The sequence below is a fragment of the Psammomys obesus genome, unplaced genomic scaffold (genome assembly GCF_907164565.1).
Source record: "Psammomys obesus unplaced genomic scaffold, mPsaObe1.curated_primary_1811, whole genome shotgun sequence".
Lineage (NCBI taxonomy): Eukaryota > Metazoa > Chordata > Mammalia > Rodentia > Muridae > Psammomys > Psammomys obesus.
In genome coordinates this window covers 4,710,459-4,729,041 of record NW_026585609.1, presented here as the reverse complement: position 1 = coordinate 4,729,041, position 18,583 = coordinate 4,710,459, and the positions used below count along the sequence as shown (strand labels likewise).

The window sequence follows — 18,583 nt, the reverse complement described above, 5'->3', positions numbered from 1 at the left end:
CACACACACACACACACACACACACACACACACACACACACACACACTGTGATTCCTCATATTCATATTCTTGCCCTCTCTCTGAGTAGATAAAATGCAAATGAAATTTCTATTTTTAGTTATCAAGAAAGCTGCAGAGGCAGATTGAACCATCAGTTTAAGAAAAAAAAAAAGGTAGGTGTGACGGCCATAATGCTGAATTGATTGTTTTTCCAAGTTACTGCATTTTATTATCATTCGTGTATTTCATAGGAAACAGGATGTAGTAAACAGTTCAGTGCCTCCTGAGAAACAAACGTGGGTTGGCACACATCGTTCTGTCTACACCCAGCAGCAGCAGTGTCCCCAGATCCGGTGCAGTGGCCTGAGGGCAGCTGGGGTCCGTCTGAGACCTGGTGCCGCCGGGGATATGAACGGGTGGCAAGGAGGTTGCTGGGCTGTGAAGGCGTGGTCTGTTTTTTACTAATAAGAAATGGAGGAATGTAGGTCATAATGAGACAATTCAGCTTCCAAACTAAGGGCAAGAGCTAGTGAGGAAAGGCAAAGAAAACGTAAACGAGCGCAAATCCGTCCTCAAACACCACGTGGTTAGCAAGCCTGCAGGAAACAGGAGATTGCGGGAGGCGAGGGGAAATGAGAAAAGCACTGTATTTAAATAGATTTTAAGATACTGATCAGCTGGTTTAAAACAATAGTGATGTCCTAGAAAAACCACCAAGATGCAACACTGAGCTCACTAAAATAGTAGAACTCTCACCCCATGGTGTAGACTTAACCTTAAGAGACAGGAGGAGCAGAAGCATGAAGCCTGCGAAGGCACTGGCGCAGGCTGGGCTGGCGCATGCTCAGCTGGCACAGGCTGGGCTGGCGCATGCTCAGCTGGCACAGGTTGGGCTGGCGCATGCTCGGCTGGCACTCCACCTCTGAGCAGATGCTGGGAGACTGAGTATCTGCCAACCTTAGGCGGATCATAAGGTTCTTGTTCCTCTCTCTTACTGCTGTATGCTTTTTTTCTCTCCTCACTTTGGCTCCTTTGTGCTTGCGTATAAAAATAAGTATTTTTTTACTGTGACCACGCCCCCCGAATTAGTCTGCTGACCTATCACGTGCCTGTTGTTGGTTTTCTCTTGTGTTCCTGCTCTGTACCTCTCCATAGAAAAACCAGAGAGAGGGACATTGAGGAACACCAAAATCGCCTGACACCTTGATGAATTTGATTTTTAAAAGGAGGAAGCGATGGCAGTGAGTTAGACTCAGGGTTTAAATTCTCCTTGTCCCAGGTGCGCAGTTCCTGGAAATGATGTACCCAAAGGAAGAGGAAAAAAAAAAAAAACAAACCCCAACTTCCACAGTTGTGATCAGCTCAGCAGGCAGAGCACTGGCCCAGCCAGTGTGTTGGCCAGAGGTTCCATCCACTGCACCACTGAGGGGAATTGTCAGGAGGAGGAAGGGCCTGGTAGAGACAATGCTGAGGAGAAGGTATGTGGGTGTGTTGTGCTTGATTCCTGAGACCCCAAAAGGCCACCACCAGGAACTGAGTCCCTTGCAAAACACATGAGGATCTTTTTATTACGAACTACAGCTTGGGTTCACACACCCTCACCGCCAAAGTGGTGAGAGCTGAGAGCCTCGTGCTCAGGTTAGTTGGGTGATTTAAAGATTCCAGTCCCTCCCAGCGCACCCAAAACAGGGGGATTCCTGCCTGGCAAGGGTCTATTGGTCAAAACACAAAAGGGGATGTTGCATTTTGAATTGATTGGCTATAGGAAGGCCCCTAAACCATTAATGGTTTGGCTTCCCTTCCTAGGGGGATGGGCGGGTTTCCTAGCAACTGTATCTCTAGTGGGCAGGAAAGAATGCAGTAAGGCTAGTTCTTTCCCTCAGGTGGCTGGACATGTCTCCACCTGGCTGGCCTTAGTTCAGGCCTGTGCTTTAAACTCTAAAACAATACCCACTGTTTTTTAATTCTTTGGTCTCTCAGGTGTGAGGTTGGGGGTGTCTGGAGGTGCGTGGGTGGGTGGGTTAGGTCTGGGGGCACATGTGGAAGAGCAGGAAAGTTTAATGGAGGAAAAATGTGAACAGAGTAAGGCCTGAACAGAGGACAGGTTAGATCCCTCTGACCTTGTCTCCTCAGCAAAGTGTTTGCTTAATGCCTACCTTTGAGGCACACAAGGAGACTGGACTTAAACAGAAAGCACTTGCTTTAGAGAGAAGATCTTGAACAGTCCTAAAGGGCCGTTGAGGTGGAAGTGAATGAGGAAGTTCAAGCGTATAAAAATGAACTCTCGTGCATTGAGCATCCACAAAGAACTCAGCAAGAGGCTGGAACATGACGGCGGTGCCGCTGACGTGGATGTGGGAGGAAGCTGCTGTGGCGTAGGGTAGCCTCAGCATTTACTGACCGCGTGCTGAGAACGTCGACTCAAACCGTGCCTCTCCCACATACCGTTTTGTTTAATTTTCCCAACTGCATTGCTGAGAGTCTTATCCTCTCCATGTTTTACGCAGGAAGAAAACTCACCCAAGTGGTAAGTGACCGAAATGGCGTTTGGATTAGCCCTGGCGCATTTCAGGATCTTCTTCCTCTAATCTTTCTATGGAGAGGAACCTGAGACTAGCCAGCGGTCTGTTATTGGCTCGGAGGGCGTGACTTTAACTCAGTTTAAATAGCAAAAAATTTAAGAAGGAAATGAAGAAAAATCTGACACATTAAATTTAAAAACAGTTTTATAGGGATAACAGGAATACGAGACACCGAAATAGGGACGTGAGAATGCTGCAAACACGTGCTCAGTAAGGATGTGATTATTCGCTTTGTCTGGTGTCTTTAGCTTGTATTAAAAAATAACAATAAAAAAAGAAAGCGAAGATAAAAGCTACAGGTTTGCACTAGTAGCTCTTTCGACCCACTGTGGGCAGCCCCATCCCTAGACAGGTGGTCCTGGGCTGTGTAAGAAATCTAGCTGAGCACCTGGGAGAGTCAGGAAGCAGCATTTCTCTGTGGCTTCTGCTTCAGTTTCTGCTTGGATTCCCACCCTGACTTCTCTGGATGATGGACCATGACAGTATAAGTCAAATAAACCCTCTTCTTCCCTCAGTTAATTTTGGTCAGGGCTCCGGAAACAGAATCCATCTGAAAACGTCTCATCTTCTTTACTGTTGTCATTTCAGTCCACACCACTCTCCCTTACCCAGGACACAGTCGGAGCCTCCTCACTGCTCTCCCTGCTTCAGGTTCTGTCTCTTACAGCTCATTTCACACACAATGTCTAACAGACATTTTAAAAATACTAAATCAAATTGCTATTCTTCCTGAGACTCCAAGTAGCTTGTCATTTTATTAATTTGGTAATAAAGACATACAATATTTACCAAGGCCAAAGATGTCTAAGTACTTTATAAAATTAACTAGTCATGACAAAATCTATAATGGGGATAATTTATTTTTTAAAGACTTATCCTCATCTTTTTTTTTTTTTTTTTTTTTTTTTCTATTTTTTGTTTATAGGTATTTTGCCTGCATGCAGGTCTGTGTATCACATGTGTGCCTGGTGCCTGCAGAGGCAAGAAGATCTAGAACTGGAATTACAGACAGCTGTGAGCTGCCACGTGAGTGCTGAGAATTGAGCCCAGGTCCTGTGGAAGAGTGGCCAGCGCCCTTAACTGATGAGCCATCTTTACAATCCCTGCTCTTTACTTTTTACATTGTCTTTCTGTTACTAACAAAAATCTAGATGAAAAGAATGCTTAACTTGGTTCCATGGCTTTAATTCTAGAGTAGCTTCTTAAATGTAGGAACTCAATAATATCAAGAAAAACGTTATTTATCTCAGTGAAAGAAACATACAAACTGATTTAAAATACAACTCAAATAAATGTCTTTTAATATGATAAAAATGCATGTTGTTTTAATCAAGACCCATGAATGTCAGTTGTTTTCATTTAAGATGGTTTTCAAGAACAAAATCACCTGTCTCCATGATCTTCCTGCACTTTGATTCCATGCACCCTTCAGCTGGACTCAGGCTATATTTTGTCACGTCCTGGGGCAACAGGAACAGACATGTACTTATTCCAGAGAACTTACAAATGCCAGATCATAAATGAAGTTAAAATGCTTTCAGCGAACTTATGGGAATGCTGTGAATCATGGGAAAATGGAGTTGAAAGATCAAAGAATTAAAAATTAGTTTTTTGGGTTACTGGATTAAAGTTTAAAGCACACGCCTGAACAAAGGCCAGACAGGTGGAGACATGTCTAGCCATTTGCTGGGAAGAACCGGCCTTACTGCATTCTTTCTTGCCCACTAGAGATGCAGTTGCTAGGAAAACAGCCCAGATCACCCCTCTCACCTAGGACAGCCAAACAAGGGAAGCCAGACCATTCATGGTTTTGGGGCCTCCCCACAGCCAATCAGTTCAAAATGCAATATCCTCTTTTGTGTTTCAACCAATAGACAGGGCTCTACTCTCAACTGATACGTTGGTGAGTATGTGAGCCCAAGCTCAAGCTTGTAATAAAAAGATCCTCATGTGTTTTGCAACAGACTCAACTCCTGGCTATCTTTTGGGGGTCTCACGAATCGAGCACAACAGAGTCATTCCCAAAATCAGAAAACAATTTCATTATCTTGGCTCTTGACTGGTGTTGAAAAGCTGCACAAAAATCTACTAAACTTTTGACTCCACTCTGATAAACTGGCAATGGTTATGCACGTCTTTAATCCCAGCACTCTGGAGGCTGTGGTAGGTGGATCTCTGAGTTACAAAGAGAATCCCTCTCACAAACAAACAAACAAACAAACAAACAAAAACAATCAAACAAAAACCAAAAGAGGGGGTCAGGGAATGATTTGCACATATGTATAATTCAAAGATAAAAATTTTACATTTCTTCCTGTTATATCACACTGTGTGTAAGATAAATTGGAAGCCACTAGACAGAGATTATCTTTATATGTGACCTAGCCACACAGGCACAAGAACTTGAGTGGAAATTAAGATGTTACATAATCGCCCCCCCCCCACACACACATATTATTCAACATGAACTAATAAAACATAAACTTTCAATTGTGATTTACAACATTCAAACTGGCTTTGAACAGTACAAGAAAATTTTGAAGAATGTTTTGTCAGTACTGGTAAGTGTGTGTGTGTGTGTGTAGATGTGTGTAGGTGCCTGAGGAGACCAGAGGAAGACATCTGATTGCTTGGGACTGGAATTATAAGCAGCAAGGAGCTGTGAAGATGTCCCCTACAAGAGCATCCAAGTGTTCTTAAAGCTGAGCCTCTTCTTGGTTTGGTTTCAACCCCCCAGGACAAATGGCTGAGGTCCCTTTTTTAACACCTCAGAGGAGACAAGTCCACCAGGTTCTCCCTGCATTCCTCAGTCCCTACCTGTTATAGGGCCCACCATGCTGGTATACCCCACCCTCTACCCTGAACTCTCCTGCCTAGGGGTCTGGGCTGCTCTTCCCTATATAATCCAACCATTTTGTTGCCCACTCTTTTTGAAACTTTGGCCTACTGGCTGCTGTATCTGGTCGCCCTGTCTCTCTTTTTCCTTCCCCTCTCCCTCTTCCACATGGCACAGTTCCATCTGATCATGGCCACTCTGGACTATCCTAGAGGTCCCACCTCTAACTGTGCTCTACCATTCTCTACAATAAATCTTCTCCTCCACCTAAAGCAGTCCTGTTCCCTTTTCTTTTCCTTCTTATTTCTTTTCCTCCTCCTCCTCCTCCTCTCACTTTCTAGCCCTAATATTGGTAAATTGGAAATCAACTTTCAAGTAATGTAATACTTCAATGAGTTCAGTGCTGATAATATTGAATTATATAATGTGGATGGACTTAGTATTATGCTGTTATTTCAAGCAAAATAAATTATTTTTCAGAAAAATAATATTTTGTCACTATATATGTTCGTAGTTTAAAAAAAATTTTTTTGGTACTTTAGTCAGCTAGTACAAGTTTTTACAGCCTGCCTGTGGCCTACTGGACATGGGAAGCTATTTCTGGCTGTAGGCTATGAATTTTTTTTTTTTTTTTTTTTTTAGGCTATGAATTTGAAGTAGATCACACATACTCAAAAGTTAGAATTTTTGCCCGAGGTTGCCGTTAGTGAGTGTAAAACACACATCAGACTTCAAAAACTCAGTTCAAAAGAATATAAACTATTATACTTCAATCATTTTTTTATTGGCTATATTAACTTTTTTGACATACTGGGTCACAAAAGATATTTCATTAACATTAACTGCACCTTTTTGTTTTTAAACCGTTTACCTTTTTTTTTTTTTTTTAAACTTTTTCAATACAGTACTAAAACTGTGAAATTACTTATGTGGGTTACATGGTGGTGTTTTATTTCTGCCAAGCAGCTTTGGTTGGTTGTTCTGGGTTAATTTAGGGCTGGGTTCACACAAAACATTAACTCCTGTAAAAGAAAATGGGTTAATCTGACTGAATAATCATTTACTTTGAAAACACATCTTCTTCTGTGGCAATAGGAGCTGACTGAATTTTGTGTTAACTAATCCGAGTTTAAAGGGAGGCTTCTCCGCTACCTTTGTGTCCAGTGTCGATCTTACTGACATCCACGGGGATAACAAGGTTATTTTGTGAAGCTGTTGTGAGACTCACACTGAGGCACCTAATGTCCTCAGCACAGGGCTGGGTACTATGGCTTTCCTTAAAGGACCCATTAGAAGTCAACAGGAGCAGCTGGATTAAGAAGGGACCGAAGGAACAGAGAGGTGGACAGATTGCCAGCTTGCTGGAAACAGAGACAGATGATGTCAGTATCATCACGTTGAATTCAAGGGGGTTCTGCATTACTCAAAGTCAGTTCAGTACTGACAACAGCAGGACCGCTAAAGATGCAAGGACCCTCAGGTATCTTGCTCTCCAGGAGGGGGACAGGGAGGAAAAGAAAAACAAAAGTCTGAAATAATGAATTTGTTTTAAATATTTGGGGCATGTTGTGCTGTTCATCGATTTCTGCAGAGCAGACCTTTGGGGAAGGAGAGGTGCTGTAGGGTTGTTCCTTTTCATTGTGTACGTCATGAAATAACTGGATTTTTAAGACTAAACCTTTGGTGTTTTGCTGTACTGGGCTCTGTGTGTGAGAAACAAGTGCTTTACCAAACTGTTAGGTCTCTGAAAGTCTGTATGATGAGCTCAAGCTGACCATGGGAGGTCTTGAGGCCATTAGATAAAAACCAGCATTCCTCAGAAACTTGTGAGATTGCTTGCCCCCAACAAAGGAGTCATTTCCTGAGGCCCTGGCAGAAGGGGTCCTGATCTTTAACACAGAAAACATAATTTGAAAAAATTGGTTACACAAAGGGGTTTAGGTGACATAAACTAAGAGTCATAAACGCCATCAACTCTATAACTTCACAAGGGGCATAAACTACGAGTCATCTTATTAATCGGAATGATCATTGCTTTATATTTAGTTTGTGCTGGGAATCGAACCTAGAACTTCACACCTACTAGGTAGGCAGGTGTTTTTTCACTGTGTTACATCTCCAGCCCCGAATTCATCACAGGGTAACAAGTAAGAACAAATCATGCACTTATTTCTGTAAGAAAGGGAGTGTAGATTTGGAAACTCACACACTGAAGTTGGGGGGAGGGGTGAATGAGAGGGTAGCATATCTACCCATAAGCACTCACCCCGCAAGGAACCGGAAAGTGGACGGCTTAGATAGGGTCTCCTTCCACCTCTGAAGGAATACTTCCATTCAGATCCAAGTCCCCACAGGCACTACAGTCTGTGTTGGGCTTATGGTGGAGGGAGAAGAGATGGACAGCCTCTTGCCAGGCACAAGCTCTGCTGATTGCTGCCAGCTGAACAGGCCAATTAGGCCTGGACACTACCTAGAATGGCCAGGGAAGAGTTTCAGGTTAGCTGCGAGTATGTCTATGGGGGATATCGTCTTGATTGTTAAGTGAGGGGGTAGGCACCATTTTACAGACTGTCGAGAGTAGAGAAAGCCAGCTGAATACTAGTTTGTGCTTTAAGCTCTTGGCTTAACCTCTTTGCAGCAACAGACTGTAAGATGGAATTGTCCGCCAGCTAAATCCTTTCTCCTCCAACTCGCTCTTTGTCAGGGTATTATCACCTTATTATGTGAACACATCGCTTTACGACCTGGCGTTGAATGCCCAGCCAGTCCTGTGGCTTCACTATGTGTGTGGGTACATGACAATGAGTACCCTCAGGTGCCCTGAGGAACGCGGGTGCTGGGAACCAAACTGTGGCCTTCAGGGGAGCAGCCAGTGCTCTTAACCACTGGTTAAGTGCTCTTAGCCACTCTTAAACAGCATGCTACCACCCTTCCCCTCACATAAGTTGCCTGAAGGCCGATTACTCAGTCATAGTGCCTCATGAGTACGCAGGCTCCGATATCCAACTTCTTTCTTTCATACCGAGCATTGCGTAACTACGATTTCTACCGAGCAAAGGCTATCGGGAATGAATGGTGACAGTGGCGAGATAAATGTTAAGAATGCGCTTCATTGTGGTGTTTTCATACACCAGGCAGCATTATGCCTTGTTCTGTAGTATAATTGACGTTCCTCCTCCCTGCTCTGCATCTGGCCGGTTTTTCTTCTGTCCCACACTTAGTCAAGTGGCTTCTGCTTTCAGGTTGTCTGTATTTCATCCCTCCGCATCCCAGCATCCTTTTGTGTAGTTTTGTAACCTGCACAGACACACTCACTCACACACACACACACACACACACACACTCACATGTGTGTAAAATCCCACGTGGTGCGCACACCGTAATTTCTTTTTCCATTCTTCTCGTGATGGACAGGCACACTTCCTGGCTATGGTGACAAGAGCAGCAATGAACAAGAATGCCCAGGCATGACTGAGCTGTGGTGACTAAGAGCCTTTCACACACAAACCCAAGATGGGGCCGCAGGGTTACACAGCAGTTCTAGTTTAAGCTTTCTGAGAAAAGTCTACATTGATTTCCACGGTGGGGGCTGCACCAATACGGTTTTTGTTGTTATTTGTGTAACATTAAACGGTACTTATATTTAATTTCTCTTTGATAGTAATAGATGTAAATATTTGATTATCTGAAATGATCAAAACTCTTGTTAAAATGGGGTAGCGATGAACATTTTTATTACATTTTTGTGTTTAATAAATTTGATAAAACATGTGACTTTACAAGAAAGTAAAAACTAAGTAACTGTAACTGAAAATATTTCTCAAGATAGAAAAATAGCAGCTTCTTTTTCACTTGCTTTAAGAAAATGAGTTATAGGCCAGGCCTGACTGGGAGCGCATGCCTCTGATTCCAGGCAGAGGCAGGTGGATTTCCGAGCTTGAGTCAAGCCTGGTCTACACAGCAAGGTTTAGGACAGCCAAGGCTACACATAAACAGCCTGTCTAGAAAAACAAACAACAAATAAAACAAAACAAAACAAAAAAAAAAAAAAAAAAAAAAAAAAAGGAGTTCATTAGACTAATAATGGTACAAGTAAATCGTCAGCAAACGGGCAGAAGATCTTGTCTGGTTAAAAAAAAAAAAAAAAAAAAATTGCACATAAAATGAAGCTGTGCAAAATCTCACAGGGCCGAGTTCAAATAGAGGCTCCATTGCGTCCACAGCTACTGAAGTGGTCATTAACAACGCTTAAAATAAATGTGGTGGGAACTGGCACCAATTACCTGCCATGTAGAAAGCACTTAAAAGGAGACAAATGAATCGCCAGGTTTCCTGCTGCGGGACCCCCAGGAATGTCTCCTATTCCCTCAGCTACGGCACTGAAAACTACGTTTTTAGTTCCGTGTACGAAGAACGGGTTTGCAGACCCGAGCAGGGGTCCTAAGGAAGCCGGAGTTACAAGGGATTGTGAGGTACCCCACCTGGGTGCTGAGAACAGAAGACGGCCTGTAACTCAGCACACGAGGAGCTCCAACAGGGGGACTTAGGGCAGCCCCAGCCACGGTAGCCCCCGGATGCTGCCCGTGGCCCCCCAGACGCCGGGAACAGCTGCAGGGTCGCTTTACTGCGGGGTTCCAAGCCTCGGCCCCCGTGCTCCCTCAGTTTGCCCCTGCCTTCTCCCTCCGGGGAGGGAGCCCCTCCCACCCCGGGGCTCCGTGCCGCCTTTTGGCGTGGTCCCCAAAAAGCAACCGTGGACTGACAGCGCTCGGCCGCCATCGCCGAGGAGGAGGAACTGCACCCACGCGGCCTAATCTGCACACGAGACAACGCAGCAACGCTGGGATGCCCGAGCGCAGAGCAGAACAAAGGAGGGTCCCCAAGCGCAACCCTAGCCCGATTTCCAAGTGTTCGCAGCCCCTTCCGGGTGCTTTGATGGCCCTGAAAAGGGCCTTTGGGGTGGGTGGACGGCAGAGACCCAACAGGTGGGTCTGGGGGGGCCCCGCTCAGCCGCCGAAGCCGTAGAGCGTGCGGCCCTGGCGCTTGAGCGCGTACACCACGTCCATGGCGGTGACCGTCTTGCGCTTGGCGTGCTCCGTGTAGGTGACCGCGTCGCGGATCACGTTCTCCAGGAACACCTTCAGCACCCCGCGCGTCTCCTCGTAGATGAGCCCCGAGATGCGCTTGACGCCGCCGCGCCGGGCCAGCCGCCGGATCGCGGGCTTGGTGATGCCCTGGATGTTGTCCCGCAGGACCTTGCGGTGCCGCTTGGCGCCTCCTTTCCCCAGGCCTTTGCCGCCTTTCCCGCGTCCAGACATCTTCAGGAAGTCAGGAGCTTCGACTGGAGAGAAAACTGTGGCATCCGCCGGCCCGCAGGAGCTTATATTTCCTGGGTGCGGACCTGTTTGAAAACAGCAAGGGGTGGGTGGAGCCTAGAGCCCCACCCCCTTGCTCTTTCCGTCCAGCTGCTGTTTCTCCAGCCGAGACTGGAAGAGGAAAAGTTTTCATTCCTCCCCCAATATCTGCAGTGCCCTAGTATATTTGAAAGTTTAGACAGTGTAAGGCAACAATTTATTTTGCCCTCTTTAGCGCAAATAAATAGGCCGCATCATGCTTGCTATCCTCAGTACGCTCCAACTCGTTATTTTGTTTTCTAAGCAGAATGCTTATTCTTACCCAACTACCAAGTAATGTGAAAACGAATAGAAGCAAGCAATAGAAGTCTAGCTTACTAGATCTTAGGCCAAAGCAATTCACATTTTCACGTGTGGGTCTCCTGAGGGGACGGAGAGGTGTTTTAGTGCCTGTTTTTGGTGTGAGGGATCACGTTAAGAAAATACTTTCCATTTCACTTCCTATTTGTTTTAAGCTGTTTTTGCAGTGTTTTTTCCTGCCTTGCAAACACATTATTAGTATTTGCTTTCCAAACAGCTGTTTCTACAGTTACTTAGCTGAACTATTGCAACCTGTCATTCTCATAGCGTGCATTTAAAACAGGCATGGCGACTCACATCTGTAATCACTGCTGTTTGGAGGCTGAGACAGGAGGATGGCCTCCAGCTGGAGGCCAGCCTGAGCTCTGCAGACTCAGCTACTCCTCCTCCCCATTCAAAGGCCTTGTTTTTATACTTATAAATGCTTTTAATCTACGTTACTTCCCAATCTGTCAATTCCATAACTCAAACAGAATTTTGTTTGTTTGTTCCCTCTGTCTGGTAAAGGTTGGTTGAGCTCTAGGATGGCTGGAGGGGGTGGGGGAAAGCCTGAATCATTACATTTTTTACCTCATGATTTTAAATCCTTTGCTCTTTAGAATTCTTACAAAAATGGGAGACAAACTCCTCGAGACCCTGTCTCAAAAGCGGAACAGAGAGAAAGAAAAGAAGGAAACAGCCCTGTCCGCAAACGTAAGCTGGTTACAGAAGTCACTGAAGCACTATTCTCGTGCCAGAGATCTGCCATGAGTACACACTCGGTCTATAACCCACTGAATGCTTAGGAACCAACAATAATGCGTCAAAGTCAGCTATCAGCTGGTAAAGCCAGGATTCTGAGGGAGTTGTCTGGCCCCAGGATGGCCACGTGGATGGTGGCAATACATTAGATCCAAAGGGGTATTTGAGACCCCAGCTACTTGTTTCTTCATCACTGTGGTAGTCAACACAGACACAAACACACGTAAACGCTGTGTCTTTCTAACGTTTGTGAGTATGTGTGCGCGTGCGCAAGTGTTGGGGACAGGGTCCTATGTAGCTCGGGAAGGGGGGTTATTATCTACATGTAGCTAACGTTTACCTTGAACCGATTCTCCCGTCCACACCTCCTTACGATGACAGGCAGGCCCCGTCACGCTTGGCGCTGTGAGCGTTATTGCAGCGAACTCAAGTTGTAATTAGGAGAGGGAGAGGGTAAATTGTGATATTTTAATTAAATGGGCACGAAAATCATCTACGTCATATTTTAATCGACGTCTGACGTTACATCACTTTGAAGTACCTGAGTGAATCCGTGGAAAGTAATCTCCAATTAAAGAACAAGTTGAGGCTTTTTTCCTTCAGCGCTGGGGCCTGTGAGTCTGAAGAGCTGATGGAGCACTGAGTGGTGACTTCCGGCAGGCACGCAAGTCCGCCAGGCACCGGAGGAGCCGAGTGATTCATCTCCAGTTCCTACAGAGCCCCAGAGCCAAGTGACGTTAACTTTGGGCCCAGAGAGTCCGTCCTTGCCATCCATCGGAACAGCATTTCTGCTTTAGTCTGTCACTGTAGCTCGGAGACTCTGAGAATGGGAATTGTGCCTGTTAGCAGCAACGGTCACGGAGGACCAGCATCCAGGACAGCTGTACACAGCTTCTTTTGCAGCCTGGCTGTGGTTGGTTGTACACACCTAGGGGAAGCCGGGGCAGGTGGATCTCTGAGTTCAAGGCCAGCGTGGTCTACATAGTGAGTTCCAGAACAGCCAGGGCTACACAAAGAAACCCTGTCTCAAAAAACAAAGAACAAACAAAACCCCACAAAGCCTCTCTGGCATGCTCTCCAGGAAGGTTGGGTGGGTAAAGGAGGTGTGTCCTTTTCCAGGCAGGAGGAATTCAGCCAAGGGGCTGTGGTTGATCTGGAAGAGCTGTGACGAGCACAGACCCTGGACTCAGGTCATTACCGACCCCACACTGGAGACCCTAGTTTGCACGAATACTTCGTACTAGGGGACAGAGGCGCTACTTCCCAGGACTTTTTGTTGTTGTTTCCATGCTGTCTTGCTCTTAGTCCAGGCTCAATTTCAAATTCTTCATCCTCCTGCATCCGCTGGGATTATAGGCACAGAACTGCCACTCTCTGCTTCTTATAAATCAAAAATATATATATATTATTTTATTGAGATAAAGTCTCACTTCCTAGCTTGGTCTAGAACTCAACATTGTAGCCGCGCTGTTTTTGTAATCCTCCTACTTCAACTCCATCCCATGACTGTCCTTAACTCCCTTCTTTTCTCGCCCTCCCTCCGTCTCCTTCCTTCCTATCAGGGTGGTCTGGATCTCAGAATGGCTAAGGACGACCTCAGGCTTCCCCAGTGCTGGGATCAAAGACACGAATCGTCCCAGCTTCCCCCGAGTATGCCCGTGAACTATGTAAATGAGGACTGGAGATGGGCGCTTTTGATTGGGGCGAATCTGGGAAGGCGGGCGCTCCGCTCGCGAGAGCTGATTGGGAGCGGCGCCTGCCTGTCACGGGCGGCCGCGGCTGCAGTTCGCGCGGCGTCCCGGAACGGAGCGAGCCGGCGTTGGCGCTCTAGGTCCGGCGAGGAGCATGTCGGGGCGAGGCAAGCAGGGCGGCAAGGTGCGCGCCAAGGCCAAGTCGCGCTCGTCGCGCGCGGGCCTGCAGTTCCCGGTGGGGCGCGTGCACCGGCTGCTGCGCAAGGGCAACTACGCGGAGCGCGTGGGCGCCGGCGCCCCGGTGTACCTGGCGGCCGTGCTGGAGTACCTGACGGCCGAGATCCTGGAGCTGGCGGGCAACGCGGCGCGCGACAACAAGAAGACGCGCATCATCCCGCGCCACCTGCAGCTGGCCATCCGCAACGACGAGGAGCTCAACAAGCTGCTGGGCCGCGTCACCATCGCGCAGGGCGGCGTCCTGCCCAACATCCAGGCCGTGCTGCTGCCCAAGAAGACCGAGAGCCAGAAGGTGAAGAGCAAGTGAACCCGACGGGTGCAGAGCCCGCCGCCGTCCGCAGCCAATAAAATCGGTGAAAAGCGAGTAATGCGGAGAGCTGTGTAGTCACGGGACGGACGGGGTGCTGGGTGGGGACGCGTCCCGAGCTTGAGTGGGGCGCGGGCCACCCTCGAGGCCTTGTGGGAGCCGGAGGGACCCAACGACTGGGTTGGGAGGTCCCCTTTGCCCCGTGGTGGGCAGGAGAAAGGGAGGTTACTCTAGAATTGACTTTGCCTAGCTCCCCAGTCCTTCGCACGGAGGAGTGGTAGAGAGGTGTTTTCGAACTTTGGGCAACAAGATGCCGCTCTGGCTCTACACTTTAGAAAAGTTGAGCTAGTTGGAGAAGACACGAACTTCAGGGGCCTTGATGGGTGCCAGTAAGCTTAAGATAGTCTTTTAAGCTAATTGATGTTAGGTTTTCACGACCTGAATGCCAGCCATCGTCACCTCGAACCCTTGTGTTCACGTTTCTGTTTTTTTGATGAAGTAAACTTGTACAGTGCGGAAGTGAGTCATGAAGTTTGCTCCCTGAACAGTGTTGTGTAACAGCGAGGCCCTCAGTCCTGTACGCTTAGCAGCTTTTAAAATGATTTTTTCTCTTGCTGGTGGCACACACCTGCCATCCCTGCATTTGGGAGGTAGAACGCCTTTCGTGACTGCATAGGGAGTTCGAGGCCGTTCTTGAGCTGTTAGACCTCAAAATACAAACAAGTTTTAGCTTCATAGCAAACAGCTTCTCCAGCATTGTTTCTGGAAAGTGGCTTGAGTTTACTTAAGACCAAACCCGACCTTTAGGGATAATTCTAGTAACTTTCCCGAATTTGGAGTCCCGTTTTCCCATTAGCTGTGGAGTTGTGAGTTAAGATGGAGGGGCCTGGAAATGCTGTTCCTCTCTTGGCCATTCCATTTCATTGCCAGGAACCATCATTATGTCCACAGGATCCACAAAAACCACCTCAACGTGGAGTTCTTTTTTTTTTTTTTTTTTTTCTGGGAGTTAGAGTTGAAGTCTTCCTCTTCATTTGAGTAGCTGGCCTCTTTCTCCCCAGGATTTATTTCATCCCCAGTGTTGATTGGATGGCTCTCTATTGCATGGGCAGCTGTGAATGATGTCAGCTAGGCTGCCACTGTCCTGGAACCCAAGGTTTTTCATTTTTGTTTTTGTTTTTTCCCCATGGTTTCTGGACAGGAAACTGGACAGGAAAAAGGACAAATAAATAATATATTACAAACCAGTGTCTGCTAGTATTTGATTCTCTGCTGTTTGTTGACTTTATCGGAATTACTTCTTCGTGGTCATCTCGAAAGCTGTACAAAGACAATGTCACACAGCTCTGATAAAGAGAAAGGCTGCTCCGTCAGACACCCAAGGAGAGCTGACTCCAGTGGCACTGTGGGCAGTTTCAAGAGGTAGACTTCACAATACCTATTTGGAGGCCTAAGATTATTTTAGTGCCATGTGTTGGCATTAGATGCTTCCATTGAACAGTGCCATCCCCTACAAGGACTAAGAGTTTACCCTTGTGACTTAAAGTATAGGTAAACACGAACAGGTGATATGTGAGCCAAGATGTGCTCAACCTATGACATCAATGACAGAACAGTGAGTGTAGCTTTCGAGTCAGCCTGATTGGGGTTCCTTGTAAGAGCGTAAGGCATCACTGGCTGTGCCACTGAAGAAAAAAGCAGCCTGTTTGTAAATCCTGGGGAGGGGCCAGTACTAGAGGGACCTTGGGAGCCCCTCCCCGAATGACCATAAGTCTTGGGGTGAAGGGTGGGACCTTAAACCCACTCGTAACAGCAGGTCCTGTGTTGTTCAGGTGCCGAGAGTTGACAAGGAGGTCTGTCACGGCTGGAGGATAGCTTTCCCCAGCAGCAGGAGTTTTAAAGCCAAGTGTGATTTACAACCTGAATGCCAACACCTGGGATACTAAGGGAAGACCCCGAGTTCAAGGCCAGTCTGAGCTACACATCCTGGGACAGATTGGGCTGCACAGGGAGATGGTCTCAAAACAGTAACATTCACTTGTTAGAATTAGTTGTGATACCACTTGGGGGCAATATATATGCACTAGCCCTATGTATCTGTGTGGTCCACACAGACTCACAGACATCTAGTTTTCAACTGCTGGTTTTAACATTTGAGTCTAATTTACTGAAGATATTGAGGCACCTGAGGTTACCAAACTAATAAGGACAGAAAGCTGCCAGACCTAAACCATTTCTTTTTCTTGAGTCTTAACAGTCTGTCTAGCCTTGGTACTGGAGAGCAAGATAAAGATTAGTGCCCCCATTCCCATCCAGCCTTCATTACCATTGCCTCAGACATACTTAGGATCCTTTCAGCTACATCTGCCCTTCACCATTTCTAACCAGAGTTTTTTGTTTGTTTTAAATAAGACAATATTGGCAGAAACAATTCTGCAAAATCGGTTCAGCCTGTGGTCCTTGCTAGAGTTCTTGAGGTTAACAATGTTTCAAGCATGAGACCACACAGAGACAGTCTAGGTATTTCTGGTATGGCCTGAAGTCAGACTTTGGTTTTATTCGCCCGTGTGCATTCCTGCAGAAAAAAGCAGTTCACTGGGGAAGGGTGCAGTGTGGCCAGGATTTGTTTCCCTACAGAGCCAGTGTTGACTTTCGATCCTGAAGAACTGGTCTGTTCAGTTTTGCATTTCTGGAATTAAAAGGTTTAGCCCATGCCATACTTGGCACTGACTAGCATGCTGAATGTCAACTCCACAAACCAGTATTGGCAAGGCCAAATGCTATGATTAAGTACTTAAGCTTGATAGAATCAGACTTAGGGGCTGTCCTAAGTCTGCTCTATTGCTGAAACACTGGCCAAGGGGACTTAAAAAAGAAAGCATTTAGTTGGGGGCTTGCTTCTGGCTTCAGAGGGTGAGTTGTGACCATCATGGGGAGCATGGCTGAAGGCAGGCATGGTGATGGTTCAGTAGCTGAGAGCTTTATACCTGATCCACAAGCTGGAGGGAGAAAGGCTGGGGCCCAGCATGGGCTTTGGGCTTTGAAAACCCACAGTGGCAACCTCCAGCAAGGCCACACCTTACCCTTCCCAGAAATATTTTGCCAACCAGAGACCAAGCATTTTGGGGCCACTGTCACTCAAACCACCAAAGGTTCAGAATGTTTCATTCACCTGGTTTGGAAACTATTTCAAACTCATTTTAAACTATTAAATGCGTTTCTGTTTTCTGTACATTGAAGGGAGGCAGGAAAGATTGAAGGAAGCTCAAGAGACTAGAGGAACCTCAATTGAGAAAATGCCTCCATCAGATTGGCCTGTAGGGGTCATTGTCTTGGTTAATGTGAGGTGGAAGGAAGGGCCCAGCCCACTGTGGGCAGCAGTAACCCCTATCAGGTCCTGGGTGGAATATGGAAAGTAGCTGAAAGCCAGTAAGTAGAACTCTGTCGCTTCTGCTTCAGTTTCGGTCTCATTTCCTGCCTTGCCTTCCTGTCCTATCTTCTCTTTGAGATGGACTGCCACACAAAGAAACCCTTTCTGGGCATTTGCCACAGCAATAGAAAGCAAACTAGAACACACTCATCTTGCTCTTAAGCAACCTCAATGAACTCATTCGCTCACCACGCTGGAGTGGGTGGAATCCTTTCTTTAGTCTGCTGTTTGGGTTAAACAGAACTGCTTCTCCAGGTCAAGCGAGGCATACCTCAGCAGGTTTTGAGGATCTGGTAATGTGAATGAGGGCAGTAAATTTCCCATGGAGAAAGGTGTTCAAAGGCTGAACTTGCTGGTGTGAGTCTGTAGTCCCCATCTACTCCGCATAGCCAAGAGAAGGTCTATCTACAGTGGTGATGGAAGCAGAGCACTTTGGTGAAACCACAATACAAATTATGTTCGTGACAAGACAACAAATCAGAATTGCTGGCCTTCCCCCTCCTTTCCTGCCGATGGAATTGATATAGTCAATTACTATATTTATGACTACAATTTTCAAGTTAAGACTAGCAACACATTTGGAAATGTCATTATAATCAAAAGCTTCCTTACATAACTGGAAGCAGAAAACTCCCAGAAAACATAAATTCAATCAAGAATACTGAAATAATCAGACTCAGACCAAATTCTGGAGAGCAATTGTTTCTGCAGAAATGTACTTACCGTGCCAGCTGGATAATGTAATTGTTTCCTTTGTATTGAAATGATTAAATTCACTTGGCTTTTCTTAATTACACTAAAACTCCAAAGCAGTAAAAGGACTGTTTAGTGCTTTGCCAGGATTTGTCTTAAATCTGTCAGACTAAGAGCCCGACACAACAAACCTCAGAACAGAATTCTGAACTCCATCTGAGAGAACTCCAAGAAGACGTAAACCTTAGCATGCCACAGCATCTGCAAAACATGCTCATTGCTGTCGGGTTTGCATGAGATGCAGCCGACAGTGAAGCCATGCTTCGCATAACACAACACACACATTGGTGCTCA

General features: G+C 46.4%; 2 protein-coding genes across 2 annotated transcripts; one reads left to right on the top strand and one right to left on the bottom strand.

The window, feature by feature from the left end:
- Positions 1-9,145: 9,145 nt before the first annotated feature.
- Positions 9,146-10,773, bottom strand: LOC129680128 (histone H4). The gene has a single exon (XM_055611689.1). It carries the CDS (start codon positions 10,732-10,734, stop codon positions 10,423-10,425), a length of 312 nt encoding a protein of 103 aa, XP_055467664.1. The 5' UTR covers positions 10,735-10,773; the 3' UTR covers positions 9,146-10,422.
- A 2,860-nt stretch (positions 10,774-13,633) lies between these two features.
- Positions 13,634-14,163, top strand: LOC129679431 (histone H2A.J). Its single transcript, XM_055610589.1, has one exon. It carries the CDS (start codon positions 13,717-13,719, stop codon positions 14,104-14,106), a length of 390 nt encoding a protein of 129 aa, XP_055466564.1. The 5' UTR covers positions 13,634-13,716; the 3' UTR covers positions 14,107-14,163.
- Positions 14,164-18,583: the final 4,420 nt, after the last annotated feature.

Excerpts from the sequence above, each read along its gene's own strand:
- LOC129679431 (XM_055610589.1), top strand. The coding sequence starts at position 13,717 with ATGTCGGGGCGAGGCAAGCAGGGCGGCAAGGTGCGCGCCAAGGCCAAG.
- LOC129680128 (XM_055611689.1), bottom strand. The coding sequence starts at position 10,734 with ATGTCTGGACGCGGGAAAGGCGGCAAAGGCCTGGGGAAAGGAGGCGCC.